A 17,741-nucleotide genomic window follows, 5' to 3' on the forward strand; every position below is an offset into this window, starting at 1 on the left:
TTCCATCTGCCACGTTTTTGCCCACTCACTGAACCTGTCCATAGCCCTCTGTAGACTCCTTGTGTCATCCTCACCACTTGCCTTCCCAACTATTTTTGTATCATCTGCAAATTTGGCGATAGTACATTCACTTCCCTCATCTAAATCATTAATATATACTGTAAATAATTGTGGCCCCAGCACTGATCCCTGTGGCACAGCACTAGTTACAGGTTGCCATCCTGAAAATGCCCCCCTTACCCAACACTCTCTTCTATCAACATCTGCAATCTCAGACTTCTGCCCAAAGAAATTTCAATTCTAAATTCATCCTTAACTATTTCCCACAATCTGTTCTTAGTTTACTACTATTTTCTTTAAATTCTCATTTTCAATCCATTTTCAATTTCTTTGCTCACTTACCTATCAGATGGAAATGTGATGTCTATTTGTAAGGTTTTGTGTACACTGTAATATATAGAGGTTACATACAGATGACCTCTTTTCTGATCTGTGTCACTGCAGCTCAGTAACCGATGGCTAGAACATGCACAAGCCAATAGTGGGAATTTGCTGTCTTGTCTTTTTTTCCTGCCTGTGTGAAGTACCTTAACCTTATTTGATTTCATTCCCAGTAATGTGGATAAACTTCAGTCATTATGTGGGGAATGGTAAATATGAATCCCCTAACTTCACAGTTCAAGGTGGAGCACACCAGATCTCCAGAATATTGCTGTGGGATGTATTTTTAACAACTGTTAATTCCAGTATTGTTCGCTTTAGTTATGCTGATAAGAGATTTTTTCCCGAAATACTATTCCAGTCAACCCACTCAGCAGGTCTGTGTAGTTTCAGAACAGAAAAACGTAATGTCCTCCTGGCAACCTCCACCCTTAATCAAAAAAATTACATTTTATCCATTGTAATACTAGGGGTTACCTTTTGCTTTTTTAAACAGAACAACAATTGGTTTTGCATTCGTTGTCTAAGTACAACACAGGCTGTGGAAACATACAAGACATCAACCTTGACTGAGTTGTAGCATTGCCATTTCTTAGTCGGCACATTGTGGATTTTCGACCCACCCCTGAAATTTGAGTACAAAAATATCTCACCCATGGTTCTTTTGCCAGTTATATGAAATGTGCCTCTGACTGTACTGACAGTAAAAACAATTTTCCTTCCTCATTCTATCAAAACCCTTCATGAATGTGAGCATCTCTATTAACTCTCCCCTTCGAATCACAACTTTTTTAGTCTGTCCAAGTAACAAGTCTAACATCCCTTGTGGTATTCTCGTAAAACCCTTCCTGCATCTAGAACTGGAAGCAATACTTCAACTGGGGCGCTCTCATTTTAAAATTATACCATTTAGTTTATGCTGTGTTTTCATCATTCTTATTAAAATCCATCATTTCATATTTCTCTATGTTAAAGTGCATCTGCCACGTGTCTGCCTGTTTTCAATATTCTGTTTTCAACTATACTACGCTACCTCTGGAGCTGTTTTGGTATATAATTGTAAGTTTTTTAAATTCTTGGTAACATGTGCAGGTGAGGCCAAGATGAGGAAGTATTTAAATTGTGGAGCAAATTATTCAATTTGAGGTGTTTCTATGGGAAATATTTCTTTATGAAGTGCCTTCTTTACCTCTTTGCTACCAAAGCACACGGGGGTTGATATGTGTTGCTCATAAGGTGAACCGGCGGAGGCATTCTGAATCGGGGCAATATATATTTTCATGTTATGCAAATCAATATTTTAGTTAAGTACAAGTCAAAGGAACTCCAGACAGATATTGTGAAAGCACAATTAGTGTGAGGGGATTGTCTGCAGTGTGAGAAAGTATTTTCATACATTGGCCTCTTCAGGCAGTGGTGTGCAAACTCAGATTAGAGCACCATCTACTGGAATTTAATTGCATGTCACATATTGTCTGTAATATCTGTTTGAATTATGCATCCCACTTCATCCAAATACAGAAAAATGGCAGTAGATCCTTTTTAAAAAAAAATAGATGAAGAACAAAGGCCTAAAATGCAGTATATGAAAATCATTTAATGGACAGGCAGCAGTAGGAATAAACAGATAATTTTCAGGTTAGCGGAGAGATAGTGGTAATGTCATGAGACTAGTAATCCAGAAACCCAGGCTAAAGTTCTGGGGACAAGGGTTCCCATCATGACAGCTGGTGGAACTTGAATTCAAGTAATAATCTGGAATTGAAAAGTTAGTCTCAGTAATGTTGATCATGAAACCATTGCCAATTACTGTAAAAACCCGTCTGGTTGACTCTTAACTGTCATCAGTGATGGTGAGGCAAGCCATTCAGTTCAAGGGCAATTAGGGATGGGCAACAAATGCTGGTCCTCATCCCATGAACAAATAAAGTGCAAGCTGTTGTGAGTAGAGCGTCCCTGAAATCAGTGTTTCAGCCTCAGCTATTTACAATCTGCATTAATAACCTAGATTGGGGGGCAGGAAGGGAAGAGTGTAATGTCATCCAAGTTTACTGGTAATGTGAATCTAGGTGGGAAAGTAAGATATAAGGGACAGGCTGCAAAGCAATATAGTCAGGTTAAGTGAGTGGGCAAATAGGTGACAAATTGAACGTAATGTGGGGAAATGTGAAATTATCGACTCTAGTAGGAAAAATAGAAAAGAGGGTGCAACAGAGATTCACTAGGTTGATTCCTGGGTTTAGCGAGTTGACCTATGAGGAGAAAGAGTGGGATGGAATGTCTGAAGTACAGTTCCTAAACCATCAGTCAACCAGTCTTTGCAAATCTGCTCCTCTATCTCCTGCCCAATATTTGGTCTATAAAATACACCATAGGGTTATGGCACTTTTATTGTTTCTTAATTCCAGCCATAGAGATTCTGTCTTTGGTCCCTTGAGGACACTGTCGTCTTAGCACTGTAATAATTTTTTGAATCAAAACTGCAACCTTTACTCTCTCTTTTCCTGCCTTTGCTGAATGCCTTGTACTGAGGAATACATCCAGCACCCCTCTTTTTTAAGCCAGGCCTTTGTTATCACCACTATATCATATTCCCAGTGGGTTAGTTCTATATTATTTCTAATAGTCCTCTTGTACATCTTGGTTGCATGATTTAGCACTACATCTTGTTGCCTACCCTGTACTGAATTAATTTAAATCTTCCCTCACTGGACTGGTTAACCTGCCTACAAGAATACTGGTCCCAGCTCTGTTCAGATGCAACCCACCCATCTTGAGTAAATCCCACCTGCCAGAGAGCAGGTTGCAATGTCTGTCCTAAGAATCTGAAGCCTTCCCTCCTGCACCTTGTGTCTAGCTACACATTAATCTATTATCCTCTTTACTCGACTTGAATTAGATTTTTGGGCACTAAGGGAATAGAGGGTCATGGAGATAGGATGTGAAAGCGGAGTTGGCATATCAGCCACGCACTTTTTGGATGGCAGGGCAGGCTGAAGGAGCTATATGGTCTACTCCTGCATCTGGTCCATATGTTGTTATATCATCAAGGCTAGAAAGAATAGGAGAAAGAGAGCAAAGATTAGTTGATGCCAAGCTGGAGTTCAAAAGCCAGCAAGTTGCTGGAAGGAATGTAAGGAATGCTCAGATTTGGGATCCTTGGGAAAATGTGTTTTAGTAGGGGACTGAGAATTCCTAAATAAAAATTAGACATGCTGGAAAAACTCAGCAGGACTGGCAGCATCTGTGGAGAGAGTAAGAGATGTGAGTTCTTTGGAAGCAGAGACATATTGGACTCTGTTACTCTCTGGAAAAACTCAGCTGGACTGGCAGCATCTGTCAAGAGAGTTAACACAGTTAATGCTTCAGAGCCCAATATGTCTCTGCTTTAGACTTTGAAGCGTTAACTCAGTTACTCTCTTGACAGATGCTGCCAGTCCAGCTGAGTTTTTCCAGCACTTCCAGTTTTTATTTCAGGTCTGCAGCATCTGCTGTATTTTGCTTTTATTTTACTGAGAATTTGTTGGTTTCAACACGGAAGTAATGATGTGTAATATATTTACAGTTTAGAAGGAACATATAAAGAAAGCTCAGGCAAATGATGACATAAAATAGAGGAGATAACCTTTTCGCAGCGGTATCACCTGCTTTCCTTTTCCATTGTGGACCTATTTTGAACTTTCTTGTACTTTGTTTTTCTTGTGTTGAAGGTGAACCTGTGACTATATATAGGCTAGAGGAGAGCTCACCAATCAGTCTGAACAATAGCATGTCTTCCTGGTCACAACAAGGGCGATGTGCCAAGATTGAGTTCTTAAGCAAAGAAGAAATGGGAGGGGGATTGCGACGAGCCTTAAAAGTGGAGTGCACGTGGTCTGAGTTCGATATACTAAAACCAGGACAGCTGTATATTGTGAAGTCTTTTCTTCCTGAAGTCGTGAACACATGGAAGAGAATCTACAAGGAAGATACCGTGTTACATCTGTGCTTGAAGGTAAATGCTCATCACTCTTCAAGATATATATTTATGTTTTATTCACACTGAAATACTCAATTCTTCAGGGAGTTGGTTGTAGTTCTTAACAGACAGTGCTGCTGATTTTTCCTCCTGGTTTTATACCCCTTGCTGTAAATAAGATTTACAATGCCCAGGGACTGTTTGTTTACAGAAAAAATAGCTGGCCTGATCCTTTACCAATTGAAAATGTCCTCTTTGGATCAATATTTTATAATTGCAATTTTTCATTTGGGGAATTTGGAGCAGTTGCAGACCTCAGTTTGTTTGAAAATGTTTGTTGGAAGAAGGGCACCAAAAAAAAATTCTGGTGTTGTGTGTTTAGTGCTTCCTTCTGGCGTATTCTGTACCTAGGTGGGAGATGAACATATATTCAAACATATAAGCAATTTAACTTCTCATTCAGTTTCCAGTTTGTTACTGGAAAATATGGTTGAATAAAATGAGTTCTAACAACATGCAAGTCTTGGATATTGACAAGGGATATCAGTGCTGGGAAATCAAACCTCCTTCAAGTGCACAATGTTAGTGTTGTGTCAAGCATTCACAAGTCAGGCATAATCCACAGAGCAAAGCTCTTTGTACTCAGCCCAACTCTGAAAGATTACCCTCTCTCACCGTGCGATCCTTTCTTTTCCCTGTTGCTATTTGGAATGGGATTGCTAGTTACTGCTGTTTGGGACAGTTTTGTGTAGTCCATTGGGAACGACTAAGATTGATTATAACTTCTATCACCTAGTTTTGCAGAAAAATCATTTGAAAAGGGCAAAGATTTTTTAAACATGAATCTGATCAACTGTGTGGTATATTCAAAATAAGGATCATACTGATTACACTTTGAATTTGGAGCATGTTTTCTTTAGATGTTAATTGAAAATTTGGCCACACAATCTTAAAGGTAGCAACCAAGGGAAAATGTGATCCTGCCAAACATGGCAAAACCAACATATTATCATGTGTTTGTCCTTTGTGGTTGAAGATGACCATAACATCAACTGAATTTATAGAGTTAAGTTCCAGGTGCCATTTGTTTAAAGATGGCTAATCAGTCCAATGTGAGTGCAAAAAGATCTGTTACATGATGGGGGGGACACATTGTTGGTGTGGAAACAGTGCTTGTGGTTCTGGACTTGGCAAAGTTCACTTTTCCTGTTTGGCCAGTGCAACTGCTCATTGGTGAACATACACATTAGAAGCAGGAGTAGGCCACTTGGCCTGCTCTGCCATTAAATAAGATCATGGCTGATTTGATTGTAGCCTCAACTCCACATTCCACATGGGTGGTGGACTGTGTATGCAAATAATTACAAATAAATGTCAATGTAAGCAAGTAATTAGAAAAGAAATAACAATATAGCACTAAGATAAAAGCAAAATACTGCGGATGCTGGAAATCTGAAACAAAAACAAAAATACCTGGAAAAACTCAGCAGGTCTGACAGCATCTGTGGAGAGAAAAAAGGTTAACGGAAAGAAGTAGTTTTTTTTTGGTATTTTCAGCTCACACTGGCACACGCCATCATTCCAGTAATAAAGCTTCACCCAAGAGTTACATTGCTATATTGATCCTATCAAGAAAACAATTTTAAATAAAACATGGCATCAGTTCCATTAGTTAATTGAACTCTAAACATTAACTGTCTTTTTCTCTCCACAGATGCTGTCAGACCAACTGAGTTTTCTAGCATTTTCTGTTTTTGTAACAATGTAGCATCTAGTTTAGAATCCTTTTAAAGAAAATTGCTAAGGCTGTATTGAGTTCAGTGTAGTATCCTGCATAGATTCCAAAAAAATCACCTTTTAAGGAATACATATCACTGGAACAAATTAAAACATTGGTGTTTATAACTGTCAGGCAGCCTGTAGAACTGTTAAATTGCTGTTGACATGGATGCTTCTGAAATGTTTAATGATGTGGCAGGCAAGTAGCTATCTGTGCACAGAGTTTATATCAGCAACTAAGGCAAAATTGACATTTTAGGCTGTGGCTGATGACAATGGCACTTACTGATGAGATTTGAAGCAGACCAACCAGGCTGCCATCAATGAGGCTGTTACAAGTGTTGCCCTTGGCCCAAAGGTAGCCTGTCACATTGGAGTCAGAGGGCTATGTTCAAGCTTCACTCCAGGATCTTTCTAGGCGGACACTTCAGTGCACTACAGAGGGAGTGCTGAACTTTGAGGTACTGTCTTTCGGATGTGACATTAAAACAGGGCCCAGGCTGCCTCTGAATGTAAAAGATCCTATGGCACTCTTTGAAATGGGGTTAGGTGTCCTGGCCAACATTTGTCCTTCAATCAGTATCAGCAAAACAGATTATCTGGTAATTTATCTCATTGCTGTTTGTGACATCCTGCTGTGCACATATATTGAGTGGCATGTACTTAGCAACATTGACTACATGTCAAAAAGTATGTCTTGGGATAGACCCATAAGTCCGTTCACTTCATATGCAGTGCTGCTTCTAAATATTTTATGTTGATGTGCCAGCATGCATAGTGTTCTACACCTTGGTGTAGAAAGTGTTATAGCTAGTGTGCATGTGACCAAGCATAGAGAACAGATTTCACACTTTTTCTGTTTAAATAAACAGAATAGTCTGTTCTAACCAGTATAAGCAGCATAACAAAATTCACAGTTACAATAATAAATGCTGACTTATTTTTGGTGTTGAAGTAGTCACACCCCCAGAGCTAAAAAGGCAACAAACTAAGCACTCCCATGCGTGCTGCCTTGCTCTGCTTCAAACAGAATCCTATTTACTAGCTCCAGAAGCACAGCTTCAATGAATCTTGACTCTGCTAACCTCAGCTGGGAAAAGAGGATGACAAACAGAAATGATTCCATAAAAACACAAAATGCTGGTAAAACCCGGTCTGGCAGCACCAGTGGAGAAAAACTGAATGAGTTCAAATCCCACCTGGACGGTTTGAAAATTAGAATTAACTAATGGAACTGATGCCATGTTTTATTTAAAATTGTTTTCTTGATGGGGGTCAATATAGCAATGTAACTCTTGGGCTTAGTTTTATTACTGGAATGATGGTGTGTGCCAGTATGAGCTGAAAATACCAAAAAAATCTACCTGTTCCCCTGCCACATCTCTCCCACCATTATTGTACCACCCCCCCAACCTTCCCAAAGACCTGGGAGTACCTGTGAGTTGCTGACAATGTGATACAGATTAACATCACAATACATGCCAAATAAAAGCCACAATAATAAGAACACTTCCAGAGAGATAAAGTGCTTGCCATACTAGTTTTTTAAAAAAAACTATTGATGTGATGTGGTAGTCTTGCATTGTGTTTCTTAATTACTTTATTTTTTCATTTAAATTATTTCAGTGTCCAGTTGTGGGATTGTACATTTAAAGGTGTTAGGCTTAAATTGTGCATAGTTACTGCTTGGTCTTAAAATGCAATTTTCCGTTAATTTGTAGCAGTGGCTGGGAGTTAAGCCGTTTATTGGAATGTCAGTTGTAGAACTGCAAAAATAGCTGCCCAATAGTCATGAATGCTTTACGATTTGTTACCTATCAGATTTAGAATCTTCAGTTATTGGTCATCTGTCTGACTAAAAGTGGACATTAATACATGAGACTCTACATTCCCAGAGCCAACCCAAATATCAAAATTCAGCAATGACTACTGTTGATTTGAGTGTAAGCTCCAGTATATTTCAACTTGTAGACGATGCTCTGTGGTTTGGAAGTTACTAGACATGATTCTAATTGGTGTCTCATTCCCAGGAGATACAGCAGCAGAGGGCAGCACAGAAACTTGCTTTTGCCTTCAATCAAATGAAACCAAAGACCATTCCATATTCTCCAAGGTAGGGAGGAATAATTGAGTCACTGTCTATAAAATATATATATAAAACTCTTGAATGTACTTCCTGCCTACTTTTTCCATTCTAAGATGTATAATTTATAAAAAGGGGGACTATAAATTTCCACTATAAATAAATCCAAATTTCTCCCTAGCCTGGGACTGCCACTACTTGAGTTCTTTTCCTGAAGGCAAATCTGCAGCACCACTATCTCCACCATGGGCAGGGCAAGGGGGTGGGTCTTTAATCAACCCCAGCCAGAACAGGGATCAAACCCCATGCTGGGGCATCAATCTGATCCCGCACCAGCTGTCTACTCAGCTGGCATCCCCAGGAGTCCAAGGCTGTAGCAACGTGCACTTTTACAATGCTGGAAGGATTTACAAGTTCATACTCAGCCTGTTTGGCCACATTATGAACCCACTTCCTTGATCATCAATTCCTAGAGTGGGACTTGAACCCAGAGCTTCTGGCTCTGAGACAGGGACACTACCCACTGCGCCACAAGACCTCCTAGTCCAGGACAACAGTACTAGTATTGGAAGACCATAATTACTGTGTAAAAAGTTTGCGGATGTAGTTGTCATAATCAATGTGGATATAGGAATTTATCATTGAAATGATTAATTGATGATATCTGTGCCCTCTGGTCCAATTGCCACCTGACCTCTAACCTTGTTTCATCTGAAGATGACATTTTGATGTCAATTGCCTGTAGCTTTGTGCCTTAGGAATCAATTAGTGCTGTAGAGTGAACTTGCACGCTTGCTGAAGTTACAAATCAATCTAAAAATATACATGCCTAATCTAGATTCCCAAAACACATGTTTTAATTTTTTTCACTATTCCTTTAATCATCTCCATTCCAATTCCTCAGGGTAGTGACCTCAGCCCTACCATCTTCAGCTGCTTCCTCAATGACCTTCCTTCCATCATAAGGTCAGAAGTGGGGATGCTCGCTGATGATTGCACAATGTTCAGCACCATTTGTGACTTCTCAGATACTGAAGCAATCCATGTCCAAATTCAGCAAGACCTGGACAATATCCAGGCGTGGGCTGACAAGTGGCAAGAAACATTCATGCCACACAAGTGCCAGGCAATGACCATCTCCAGCAAGAAAAAATGTAACCATCTCCCCTTGACATTCATTGGCATTACGATCGCTGAATCTCCTATCAATATCCTGGGGGCTACCATTGACCAGAAATTGAACTGGACTAACCATATAAATACTGTAGCTACAAGAGCAGATCAGAGGCTAGGAATCCTGCCGTGACTAACTCACCTCCTGATTCCCCAAAGCCTGTCCACTGTCTACAAGGCACAAGTAAGGAGTGTGATGGAATACTCCCCACTTGCCTGGATGAGTGCAGCTCCAACAACACTCAAGAAACTTGACACCATCAAGGACAAAGCAGCCCACTTGATTAGCACCCCATCCTCAAACACCCACTCCCTCCATCACCAATGCACAGTAGCAGCAGTGTGTACCATCTACAAGATGCACTGCAGGAACTCACCAGGGTTCCTTTGACAGCACCTTCCAAATCCACGACTTCTACCACCTAGAAGAACAAGGGCAGCAGACACATGGGAACAACACGACCTGGAATTTCCCCTCCAAGCCACTCACCATCCTGACTACATATCGTAGTTCCTTCACTATTGCTGGGTCAATATCCTGGAACACCCTCCCTAATAGCACTGTGGATTTACCTACACTTCACTGCAGTGGTTCAAGAAGGCAGCTCACCACCACCTTCTCAAGGGCAGTTGGTGATGGGCAACAAATGCTGGCCTAGCCAGCGACTCCCACATCCCATGACTGAATATATATTAAAAAAAAGTTTGCTTTTTATTTTCCATGTAATTAATTGAAGCACAGGTTGGACACATTAGAGCAAATGCTAAGACCACAGCATTGAATTAACCAAAATTGCTTTTCACTAATTACCATATGTTCAATGGTTAAAATATGGGTGCAATTATCTTCAGAGAAAAATATCGCAACACTCTGAAAAGTCTTAACTCTGGTATTTCGGAACTGAATCTTCAACTAGTGCAAATGGATGGTTTTTGATCTTGGTTCCTTGTGTCTTCAGCAGCAGAAATATCATCTTATCCAATGCAGTCATCAGCTATTTGCAATCCCAGTATTATTTCCAAAGTAAGATCTATGTAACTGCACTCTCTTCTGAGATTGCTGAAGTTGCAAGAATGACATTAGTCATACTCTATTACTTTGCCCCTGACAGAAGAATGTCCCTCTGCTGAATGGACAAACTCACCTAGAATAAGAGAATTTCAAACAACTTGTATTCATATAGTCCTTTAACGCTATAAAACATCCCAAGGTGCTCAAGGGTGGCAATAAAAGGCATTCTGCATGATGCTCAACATGACAAAGACTGTTTATGAACTGTAATGTCTACCTTTTGTGGGAGGAAAAGAAAATTGTCACAAAATAATTCAGCCTTTGTAAATTCTAATTCGGTTTATTTCGAATTTGGCTGCAAAATTATGAATCATTGTGAAATTGTCTGGTCTCTATACCCGTATACTGAACATCCATTTTAACCTCAGGTTTCTGGAAGTGTTCCTTCTGTACTGCCACTCAGCAAGCCAATGGTTTGCAATTGAGGAGTGTATGACTGGAGAGTTCCGGAAATTCAATCATAACAGTGGAGATGAGATCCGTCCAAACAACATGCTGGAGGAGACCATGCTTGCCTTTAGTCACTGGACCTATGAATATACTAGAGGTGAACTGTTGGTTCTGGACCTGCAGGGTGAGTGCATGTAACCTCTGTTAAAGTGAGGCATTCTTGTATCAATTCATTGCAAGATGTGTACTTTTGATATTTGTTTTTAAACAAATACTGTACGTTCTAAATTTGTTCCTCATGGCTTAATCTTTGAATTTGGGAATTGCACTAGGTACATTGCAAGTGGGAGCAGCAAACTTCAAACACTTTGCTGGGATGGATGGTAAAGTGTAGAAATTGGAATATTCCACTAAATTGCCAACATCCACAGTTGAGAAAACCACCTAGAATTAAAACAATGCTTCCCTATAGGGTTATTGACAGAAAAGGCAGAAAATCAAGAGATATAGAGAGAATACTGCATGGATCCTGTCCAGAAATTTGGATCCCTGGAGCACATAAGAATATAAGAAATAGGAGCAGGATTAGGCCATTCAGCCCCTTAAGCCTGTCCCGACATTCAATAAGATCATGGCTGATCTACCCCAGGCCTCAACTCCTCTCGTGCCAGCTCCTCATAGCCCTCAACTCCCTGATATTTCAAAACATCTATCTACCTCCTCTTTAAATACTTTGATCTAGCCTCCACAGCTCTCTGGGATAGAGAATTCCAGGCATTCACTACCCTCCGAGAGGAGAAATTCCTTCTCATCTCAGGTTTAACAGAGTGTCCTCTTATTCTGCAACTATGTCCCCTAGTTTGAGATTCCCTCACTAGTGGAAACATCTTCTCAACATCTGCCCTATCGAGCCCTCTCAAAACCTTGCACATTTCAATAAAATCACCCCTCATTCTTTTAAACTCGAATGAATAAAGGCCTAACCTGTTTAGCCATTCTTGATAAGTCAACTCCTTCATCCCAGGAATCAGCCTAGTGAATCTCTCTTGAACTGCCTGCAATGCCAGTATACCCTTAAATATGGGAACCAAAATTATACACAGTACGCCAGGTGAGGCCTCACCAACATCCTGTACAGTTGTAACAAGACTTCCTTATTTTTAAACTCCAACCCCCTAGCAATACAGGCCAAAATTCAATTTGCCGCTTTAGTTACTTGCTACACCTGCATGCTAACTTTTTGTTTCATGCACAAGAACGCCCATATCCCTCTGTGCTGCACTTTTGAAGTCTCTCTGCATTTAAATAATCTGCCTTTTGATTCTTCCAACCAAAGTGCATGACCTCTCACCTTTCCTACATTAAATTCCATCTGCCATGTCTTTGCCCACTCACTCAACCTATCTATATCCCCATGCAGATTCCTTATGCCCTCATCACAACATGCCCTCTCGCCTATTTTTGTGTCATCAGCAAATTTGGATACATTACACTCTGCCGCCTCCTCCAAGTCATTAATAGAGATAATAAATAATTGAGGCCCTAGGACAGATCCTTGTGGTACTCCACTAGTTACATCTTTCAAACCTGAAAAAGATCAATTAATCCCGACTGTCTTCTGTGTGTTAACCAATCCTCAATCCACACTAATACATTACCCCTAATACCGTGAGCTCCTATCTTGTACAATATCCTTTTATGTGGCACCTTATCAAATGCCTTCTGGAAATCCAAATACACTACATCTACCGGTTCCCCTTTATCAACTCTGCTTGTTAAATCCTCAAAGAACTCTAGCAAATTTGTCAAACATGATTTCCCTTTCACAAAACCATGTTGACTCTGTTTGATTGCGTTAAGCTTTTCTAAATGTCCTGCTATTTCTTCCTTAATAATGGACTCTAGCATTTTCCCAAGATGTTAGGCTGATTGGCCTATAGTTTCCTGCTTTTTGTCTCCCTTCCTTCTTGACATCACATTAGCAGTTTTCCAAGCCACGGGGACCCTCCCAGAATCCAGTAAGTTCTGGAATATTTCGACCAATGCCTCCCCTATCTCTGTAGCCACTTCCTTTAAAACTCTTGGATGCAGTCCATCAGGTCCTGGCGATTTGTCGACCCTTAGTCCCGTTAATTTGTCAAATACTTTGTCCCTTGCGATAGAGACTGTTATAAGATCTTTCCTCCCATTAGCTCCTTGCTTATCCTGATATCTTTGGGATGTTTATAGTGTCCTCCACCATTAAGACCAATGCAAAATATTGGTTTAAATTATCTGCCATTTCCCTGTTCCCTGCTGTCAATTCCAGTTCCATCCTCCAAGGATCCCACACTCACTTTAGCCACACTCTTTTTTATATACACGTAGAAGCTCTTGCTGTTTGTTTTTATATTTCTTTCCCATTTATTTTCATAATTCATTTTCTCTTTCTTTATTAGCTTTAAGTCATCCAATGCAGGTTCCTTATAAAAAATTTCCCAATCCCCTGGCCTACCATTAGTTTTCGCTGTTTTGTATGCCTTAGTTTTTGATTGGATACTCTCCTTGACCACATTTGTTAACCACGGGTTTATCCTTCTCATAGAGCCCTTTTTGACCAGGATAAATTTTTGCTGAGTGTCATGAAATATCTTAATGTCTGCCACTGCTCATCCGTTAACCTTCTCCTTAGTCTATTTTCTCTGTTTGCTTTAGACAACTCTTTCTTCATACCTCTGTAATTGCCCTTATTTAAGTTGAGGAGACTGGCTTGAGACCCGAGTTTGAAATTCTACCTTGTTGTGATCGCTATCCCCTAGAGTATCCTTAACTACAATATCTCTTATTAATCCTACCTCATTACACATTACTATATCTAAAATGCCCTGTTCCCGGATAGGTTTTCAATGTGTTGCTCTAAGAAACAATCCCTGATGCACTCTACAAATTCTTCTTCCATGTTACCCCTGCCAATCTGATTTGTCCAGTCAATATGCAGATTAAAATCACCCATGACAATTGTAGCACCCTTCTCACACACCTCCATTGTTTCCCGATTTATACTTTGTCCTAGGGTAAGGCAACTCTTCGGGGGCCTACAGACGATTCCCACCCGTGACTTCTTCCCCTTCCTTTTCCTTGTTTCCACCCAAATTTATTCCATATCACGATGTATTGTGCCTATATCGCTACTCACCACTGCACTGATACCTTCCTTTATTAACAAAGCTACCCCATCTCCTTTTCCATTTTGCCTATTTTTCTATAACGTTGAACACCCTTGAATATTGAGTTCCCAGTCTTGGACATCTTCTAACCATGTCTCTGTAGTAGCTATCAAGTCATATTCATTTATTTCTATTTTTTTATTCATCCATGGGATGTGGATTTTGCTAGCTGGCATTTATTGCCCATCCCTGGTTGCTCTTGAAGGTGGTGGTGAGCTGAATTGCTGCAGTCCATGTGGTGTAGGTACACCCACACTGCTGTTGGGAAGGGGATTCCAAGGTTTTGACCCAAGGACAGCGTAGGAATGGTGATATATTTCTAAGTCAGGATGGTGAGTGACTTGGAGGGGACTTCCAGGCGGTGGTGTTCCCATCTATCTGCTGACCTTGTCCTTCTAGATGGTAGTGGTTGTGGTTTTGGAATATGCTGTAGATGGAACCTTGGTGAATTCCTGCAGTGCATCTTGTAGATGGTACACACTGCTGCTACTGTGCGTTGGTGGTGGAGGAGGTAAATGTTTTTGGATGTGGTGCCAATCAAGTGGGCTGCTTTGTCCTGATGGTGTCAAGCTTCTTGAGTGCTGTGGGAGCTGCAGTCATCCAGGCATTTGTGCCATCAACTCATCTATCTTGTTACAAATGTTGTGTGCATTCAGATAAAGAGCCTTGAGCTTTGACTTTTTACCATTATTACTTATTCTGGTTCTAATTTCTGCTGCACTCTTCTGCTTATATTTTCTGCCCCTTCTTGTCACACTTCATTTTCATTTGCTCTTCAATATGCTGCACCTCTGCTCCTTCGTGTTCTTGTTTCTTTTTGATTATTTAAACTTCCCTTCAATTGAACCCACCCCCCCCCACTAATTAGTTTAAAGTCCTATCACCAGCCCTAGTTATATGATTCGCCAGGACACTGGTCCCAACATGGTTCAAATGAAGCCTGTCCCAATGAAACATGTCTGTCCTTCTCCAGTACTGGTGCCAGTGCCCCATGAATCGGAACCCATTTCTCCCACACCAGTCTTTCAGCCACACATTTACCTCTCTAATCTTATTTATCCTACGCCAATTTGCACGTGGCTCCGGTAGTAATCCAGAGATTATCACATTTGTGATTCTGCTTTTTAATTTAGCCCCGAGCTGCTCGTAGTCTCTCGGCAGAACCTCTTTCCTAGTCCTACTTATGTCATTGGTACCCACGTGGACCATGGCAACTGGATCCTTCCCCCTCCCACTCCAAGTTCCTCTCCAGCCCAGAAGAGATGTCCTTAAACTTTGGCACCAGGTAGGCAACACAGCCTTCGGGACTCCGTCTTTGCTGCAGAGAACAGTATCTATTCCCCTTACTATGCTATCCACTATTACTACTACATTTCTCTTTTCTGCCCCCCTCACCCCACCCCCACCCCGCCCCGCTTGAATGACATTCTGTACCACGGTGCTGTGGTCAGTTCGCTCATTCTCCCTGCAGTCTGTGCACTCGCCCATTCCGGGAACAAGAACCTCGTACCTATTGGACAAGGGCACTGGCTGAGGCTCTTCCAAAGCTGACTGCTGATCCCCAGACCAGCCTCACTCACAGTCACACCCTCCTGTCCCTGACCATGGTCCAAATCTGATGTAATTAAGGGGTATGTCTGTCTCCTGAAACAGTGTCCAGGTAACTCTCCCCCTCCCTGATGTGTCACAGTGTTTGCAACTCAGACCCCAGCTCATTAACTCTGAGCTGAAGTTCCTTGTGGAGCCAACACTTGCTGCAAATGTCACCGTGGATCGCGCCAGCGTCCACCAGCTCCCACATTCTACAGCTGCAACACTTCACCTTCCCAGCCATCTCTATTCTATTTAATTAATTAATTTGGATGTTAATTATTTTCAAATTGAATTTCTTAACCGTACTGTTCAGCTGCAATAACATCTCCCTGACTTAAACCACTTGGCCAATCAAAAGAGACATGGAAGAGATACCCGCCAATCACCTACCTGCTTTCTTTTGACGTCACACTTCGGCCCTGACAGGTAGAAACAGGTTGAAGGGGCTCCCTGCCACCGGTTTTTATCTCCCGCCACTGCTCCCTTCTCATGTGGGTCTGCTCTCCTCTCGATGTTTTAAACACAAACTCCTGCCTCTCCTCTTGATGTTTAAACACTGAAAAGTAAGCAATGTTTAGGCTGAAGAATCATTCCTCTTCCACTGATCATCACACAACCTGATGTCTTAGTTCCAAAAAAGGGAACTTATATCTACTCAAATATTTTATATGCTTAAGTGCGCAAAAGTGCAGGTTGTGGCCACAGAGACTGCAGCAGCCTTTGGAGTCTGATTGCAGAAGTCCAGATACTTTTCCTCTTTCATAATTCAAAGATAATATAACTTTGTACCTTTCCTTTTGTAGGTGTCGGGGAAAACTTGACTGATCCTTCAGTAATAAAGTCTGAGGAGAAACGGTAAATATTAGCCTACATGTGATCTTCCTGCCTTCCTCAACTAGTAGTTGGCATAGAGTGCAGTACTCTGTATCAAAGGTCATTGACTATGTTAGTTGTTATGGACAATGTATTTGTTCTCTTGCTGCCCATGAACAGTTTTTGTGTGGAAAGAGCTGTGCCTTTTCTTACCCTTGGAGTGTGTATTCCAATTAAATAATTCAGCAGCAAGCTTAAGTTTAAAAATGAAGAAAGCTATTTACTCACACACACACACACACACACACACACACACACACACACACACACACACACACACACACACACACACACACATACATATCCTGAGTTAAACGCAATGGCAGACACACTCATTCTCTCTCTCTCACACAGATTTGTTACAGATAATGGTCATGGACACAGATTACAGTTATCTCAGTATCTGGTTTACATACTCTGGTGTCCCATGTGTCAGGCCTGTAGTTTCTTGGGTGCTTTAAAGTTGTAGGGAGGATCTTGTAAAGCAAAGGGCTCACAGCAGGTTGAGGTTTCTTGTAGTCTAATTTCTAGGAGGTTGGTTCTCAGGTGAACTTTAACTGGAAAAGGTTACATACTCTGGCTGTCTGATGTCTTGCAGTTTACTTTGAGTCTGAATTCAAGGTTTGATGGCTTCAGTGGAACTAACTACAAACAGCTCCTGGCTGATCTTTCAAACAGACAAAGGCAACATGGCTACCTCCATGTAGCTTTTCTCAAGTTCAAAAGTGTTTCCCCAAATAAGATGGGGCGTTCATGTTTCTCTCACATCCTGTGGTGTGGGTTAACACCTCAGAGTTTGAGACAGTGTCTTTGTTTTAGGATGACCAATTCAAATCAGGTGATATCCTTTTGATTGGTTTCAGAGGAGGGCATTGACTCATAAGAACATAAATAGTGCAGGAATAGGCCATTGAGCCTTCAAGTCTGCTCTGCCATTCAGTGACATCATGGCTGATCTTCTATTCAACACCACTCTCCTGCAGTATCCCTTGATGTTTTTAATATGTAGAAATCTATCGATCTCAGTCTTGAACATACTCAATGACTGAGCCTCCACAGCCCTCTAGGGCAGAAAATTTCAGAGATTCACCACCCTCTGCATCAAGAACTTTCTCCTCATCTCAGCTCCTTATTCTGAGACCCTGTCCACTGGTTCCAATCCCCCACCCAAGG

General features: G+C 41.1%; 1 protein-coding gene across 5 annotated transcripts in view; it reads left to right on the top strand.

Moving 5' to 3' along the window:
- Positions 1-17,741, top strand: part of trpm7 (transient receptor potential cation channel, subfamily M, member 7) — a 137,883-nt gene that overhangs the window by 106,900 nt on the left and 13,242 nt on the right. For all 5 annotated transcript variants that reach the window (XM_041174948.1, XM_041174949.1, XM_041174951.1 and 2 more), the window contains 4 exons: positions 4,152-4,435; positions 8,209-8,291; positions 10,875-11,080; positions 16,499-16,550. In XM_041174948.1, the coding sequence (XP_041030882.1) occupies positions 4,152-4,435; positions 8,209-8,291; positions 10,875-11,080; positions 16,499-16,550 (625 nt within the window). The remainder of the gene's footprint in view (positions 1-4,151; positions 4,436-8,208; positions 8,292-10,874; positions 11,081-16,498; positions 16,551-17,741) is intronic.

Source organism: Carcharodon carcharias, chromosome 26 (genome assembly GCF_017639515.1).
Source record: "Carcharodon carcharias isolate sCarCar2 chromosome 26, sCarCar2.pri, whole genome shotgun sequence".
NCBI lineage: Eukaryota > Metazoa > Chordata > Chondrichthyes > Lamniformes > Lamnidae > Carcharodon > Carcharodon carcharias.